Below are 3,431 nucleotides of genomic sequence, written 5' to 3'. Positions count from 1 at the left end.
CACCTCTGATTTTGATGCTGTTCTGGACCACAGAAAGGATACTGCAGTTGGTCCATGGCCTGCTGGTTTATGGTCCCCATGCTATTGTACACAAAGGTGCTGCTCAGCAGTATTGCCAGGGCAAAGATCCAGGAGTCATTTTGGTTGTCACCCTGGAAATCAGAACACATTTGGGCCAGGATTATGTTTTATTCTCATGGCACTTTCCAGATCAGCAGTAGTAAACAGATGCTCATTTAGTTGAGTGGCTTTTTTTAGATTAATGACTTATAAGAGGAAAACAAATCCAAATGAAAATGGTTGTTAGCAGGACTTGGACTTTGAATAGTCTTCTGATTAGTGTTTTTGGTTACACTGATTCTCACTAGGTCCTCTTATGACCATTCGCAGATAATTGCAAAACAAACAGTCCAGATTGGTGGGCACTCTAAAGCCTTAAATGTAGTTTAATTTTCTCTATGTTTTTACAGCAAAATTGACTTATGTAAGAGTAATAATAATTATAGCTATTTTATCTAGTCATTATTATTCACCTAACACTTTCCATTCTTATTAAATAGTCAAAACAATATTATGAGGCAAATATAGATCGTTTGCATCGGTTTTACAGATCAGAAAGCTGAGGGTAAAAGAAGTGAAATAATTTGCTAAAGCCACTGTGTTAATAACAGAGTTTAGGAATTCCGAACATTAATCCTTAACTCAAGTTCTCTGCAGGATAGGACTCATGGCTTTTATTGTAGTTTATTTCTAATATTATTATGCATCAGTCTTAACTGGCTTAGCTTATAGCCTCTTGTTAATCATTAGAATTCTATCTAATGAGCACGATGCTCTTCTAGGATTCTGCCTTATATTTTCATGATCCCTGATTGCAAAATTGGGTCTCTTAGCACATAAACAGAAATAAAAAAACACATATGGTTAAGTGCCAGCTCTTATTTGAATAAAAATTAAAATAATAAAATTTTTAAAAAGAAAAGAAAAAAATATTAAATAGTATAGACAATACCTAGAAATGAGGGGATTGTCTCCAAATTGAATCTTTAATACTTACCTTCTCTACATCTCCCAGCCCCTTAGTGTCAAGCAGAACTAGGGTGTAGTTTGGTTTCTTAGGGTGACGTACACACCACATCCGGATGCCTTTGGTGTGAGACTGAACCATGGAGCCCAGAGAGAAGCCTTCAGGGGAGAGGAGGGAGAGTGAGTGGAGTTTTCATAGCAGACATTTCTTAAAATAGAGATAAATGTGAACATAATCAAGCTAAGGAGAGACTACAACCAGTATTCTGGTTGGTGTGGCTCAGAGGTTGAGCGTCAACCTGAGAACCAGGGGGTCATGGTTCGACTTCGAGGCAGGGCACATGCCCTGATTATGGGTTCCATCCCCAGTGTGGGGTGTGCAGGAGGCAGTTGATCAATGATTCTCTCTCATCACTGATGTTTCTAACTTTCTCTCCCTCTTGCTTCCTCTCTGAAATCAATAAAAATACATTAAAAAGAAAAACCACAATTAGTATTGATTTTACAGAGAAACAGGGAAATTTAAATATCCAATACATAAAAACATTCAACACCTTTTTATTATAAAAACATTAACAAATTAGAGCTAGAAGAAAACTAACTTGACATAATAAAAGTCATATATGAAAATCCTTCAACCAACATCACATTCAATGGTGCAAGATAGAAAGCTTTCTTTCTTCAAAATTAACCAAAATCTTTCAAAGACCTACATGTAAGAGCTAAAACCTTAAACTTCATAGAAGAAAACATAGGGGGAAAACATTATAATATTGAATTTGGAATGATTTCTTGGATATGATACCAAAAGCATAAACAAGAAAAGAAAAACAGTTAAGTTGGATTCAAAATTAAAACTTTTGTGAGTCAAAGGATACAATCTACAACGTTTCATAGGTATCCTGTGGAATTGGGGAAAATATTTCTTAGTTAAGGGATTGATATCCAGAATATATAAAGAAATCCTGCCATGCAATTTCAGAAAACAAACAACCCAATTAAAAAGTGAACCACGGACTTGAACAGACATTTCCTTAAAGGAAATATACAGGGGAAGTAAGATGGCTGTGGACGGGTCTGCAGGCTGCTAGATAGTGTGAGAGAGAACGAAAGGAGAGTGCATGGATGTACGGGGCTTGTCAGTATTTGTGAGTGAGGGACAGCTACACTTCAAGGGACTGCTGGGGACTGGTGGACCGGCCCCCCGAGACTGGGGAGCCTCTACAGCGGCTGAAATCTTTCCAGGAGCAGAGGGCCCTGCCGCCGAGGCTGCACCATCTTGAAGGGGAGACAGCTGTGATCGCAGAATGGCTGTGATCAGAACCTCAGCCTTACCTTCAACTGGGGAGATCTTGGATGCCTCCTGGGACCTTACAACCACAATGCCCAGGGACCAGTTACCTCATCTGGGAATCCAGGGACATGGGAACTCCAACCTCCCCAACCACGGATGCCTGGGAGGTCTGCACAGGGGGAGACAAACGGGAATTCGCGGATGGGCCGTGTGCCTTCTCATAGAGAAGAAGGAACAGCTGAATCAAAGAGCACCCACCCGGAACCAGCGAATTGAACACAGCTGGCATTGCCTAAAGAAAGGTGAGCTTTGGGATCCAGGCTAGGATCTAGGAGAAACGGGTGCAGTGGGAACTAGAGCCTCAGAGAAAGACTGCTCCCCACAAAATTCGCGGCTGGTGGGGTCAGTATGCCCTCGAATGTGGAAGGGGGTCCACAGGGCTGCTGGTAGAAGGGGATTCTAGATATTAACCCACAGCTGGACTGGACCCAGAAAGGCAGCCTGCGTGCAGAGCCAGAGTGAAGAGGTCTTTTAGCCCCAAATATTAATACAGAAAAACTGCTACCCAGGGGCTGTAGCAGAAATTGACTCTTGTGTGTAAATATAACTAAAGAGACTGAGAACCGAAGAGAGCAGAGAGATCCCGCCTGTTTGAAAATAGGGTTGTGGCTTAGGACACAGAGGGGCCATGGATCGCAGAAAACTTCAATACTGTGCTGACTACCTGAAAGGAAAAAGACGTGCCAAGCAGAACAGTGCAGGAAGTGAATGACCTTCACTACTTCACATTTTTATTTTTTATCTTTTACTTAAGAAACTAATTTTTTTCTCTCACTCAATTTTACCTTGTTTTTAATTATATTTTTATTTTTAACTATTAGTATTAATACTATTATTTTACCCTTTTAAAAAAGTTTTGTTATATTTTTCTTTATTTTATTTTGGGATAGTGTTATACATTCTATTTTGATTTTCTCTTTAGCACTGTTTTACTCTTTCTCAATTTTTCCTTCATGCCAACACTCTCTTCATCACTTTTACCCTTTCTTTTTCCTGTTGCTCTTACCCTATTCCTGCTATAATTTTATGCTCTACCCTTTCTTTATACTCA

General features: G+C 39.8%; 1 protein-coding gene across 1 annotated transcript in view; it reads right to left on the bottom strand.

Moving 5' to 3' along the window:
- LOC102773905 (guanylate-binding protein 1-like) overlaps positions 1–3,431 on the bottom strand; it is a gene marked incomplete at its 5' end in the record, with an annotated part of 17,616 nt that overhangs the window by 13,804 nt on the left and 381 nt on the right. Inside the window, 2 exons of the mRNA XM_015562049.1 lie at positions 4–152; positions 1,058–1,199. Of these exons, the coding sequence (XP_015417535.1) occupies positions 4–152; positions 1,058–1,199 (291 nt within the window). The remainder of the gene's footprint in view (positions 1–3; positions 153–1,057; positions 1,200–3,431) is intronic.

This window comes from Myotis davidii, unplaced genomic scaffold (genome assembly GCF_000327345.1).
Source record: "Myotis davidii unplaced genomic scaffold, ASM32734v1 scaffold156, whole genome shotgun sequence".
NCBI lineage: Eukaryota > Metazoa > Chordata > Mammalia > Chiroptera > Vespertilionidae > Myotis > Myotis davidii.
Note: the sequence above shows the minus strand (reverse complement) of the source record. Positions and strands in the feature narration are given on the sequence as shown.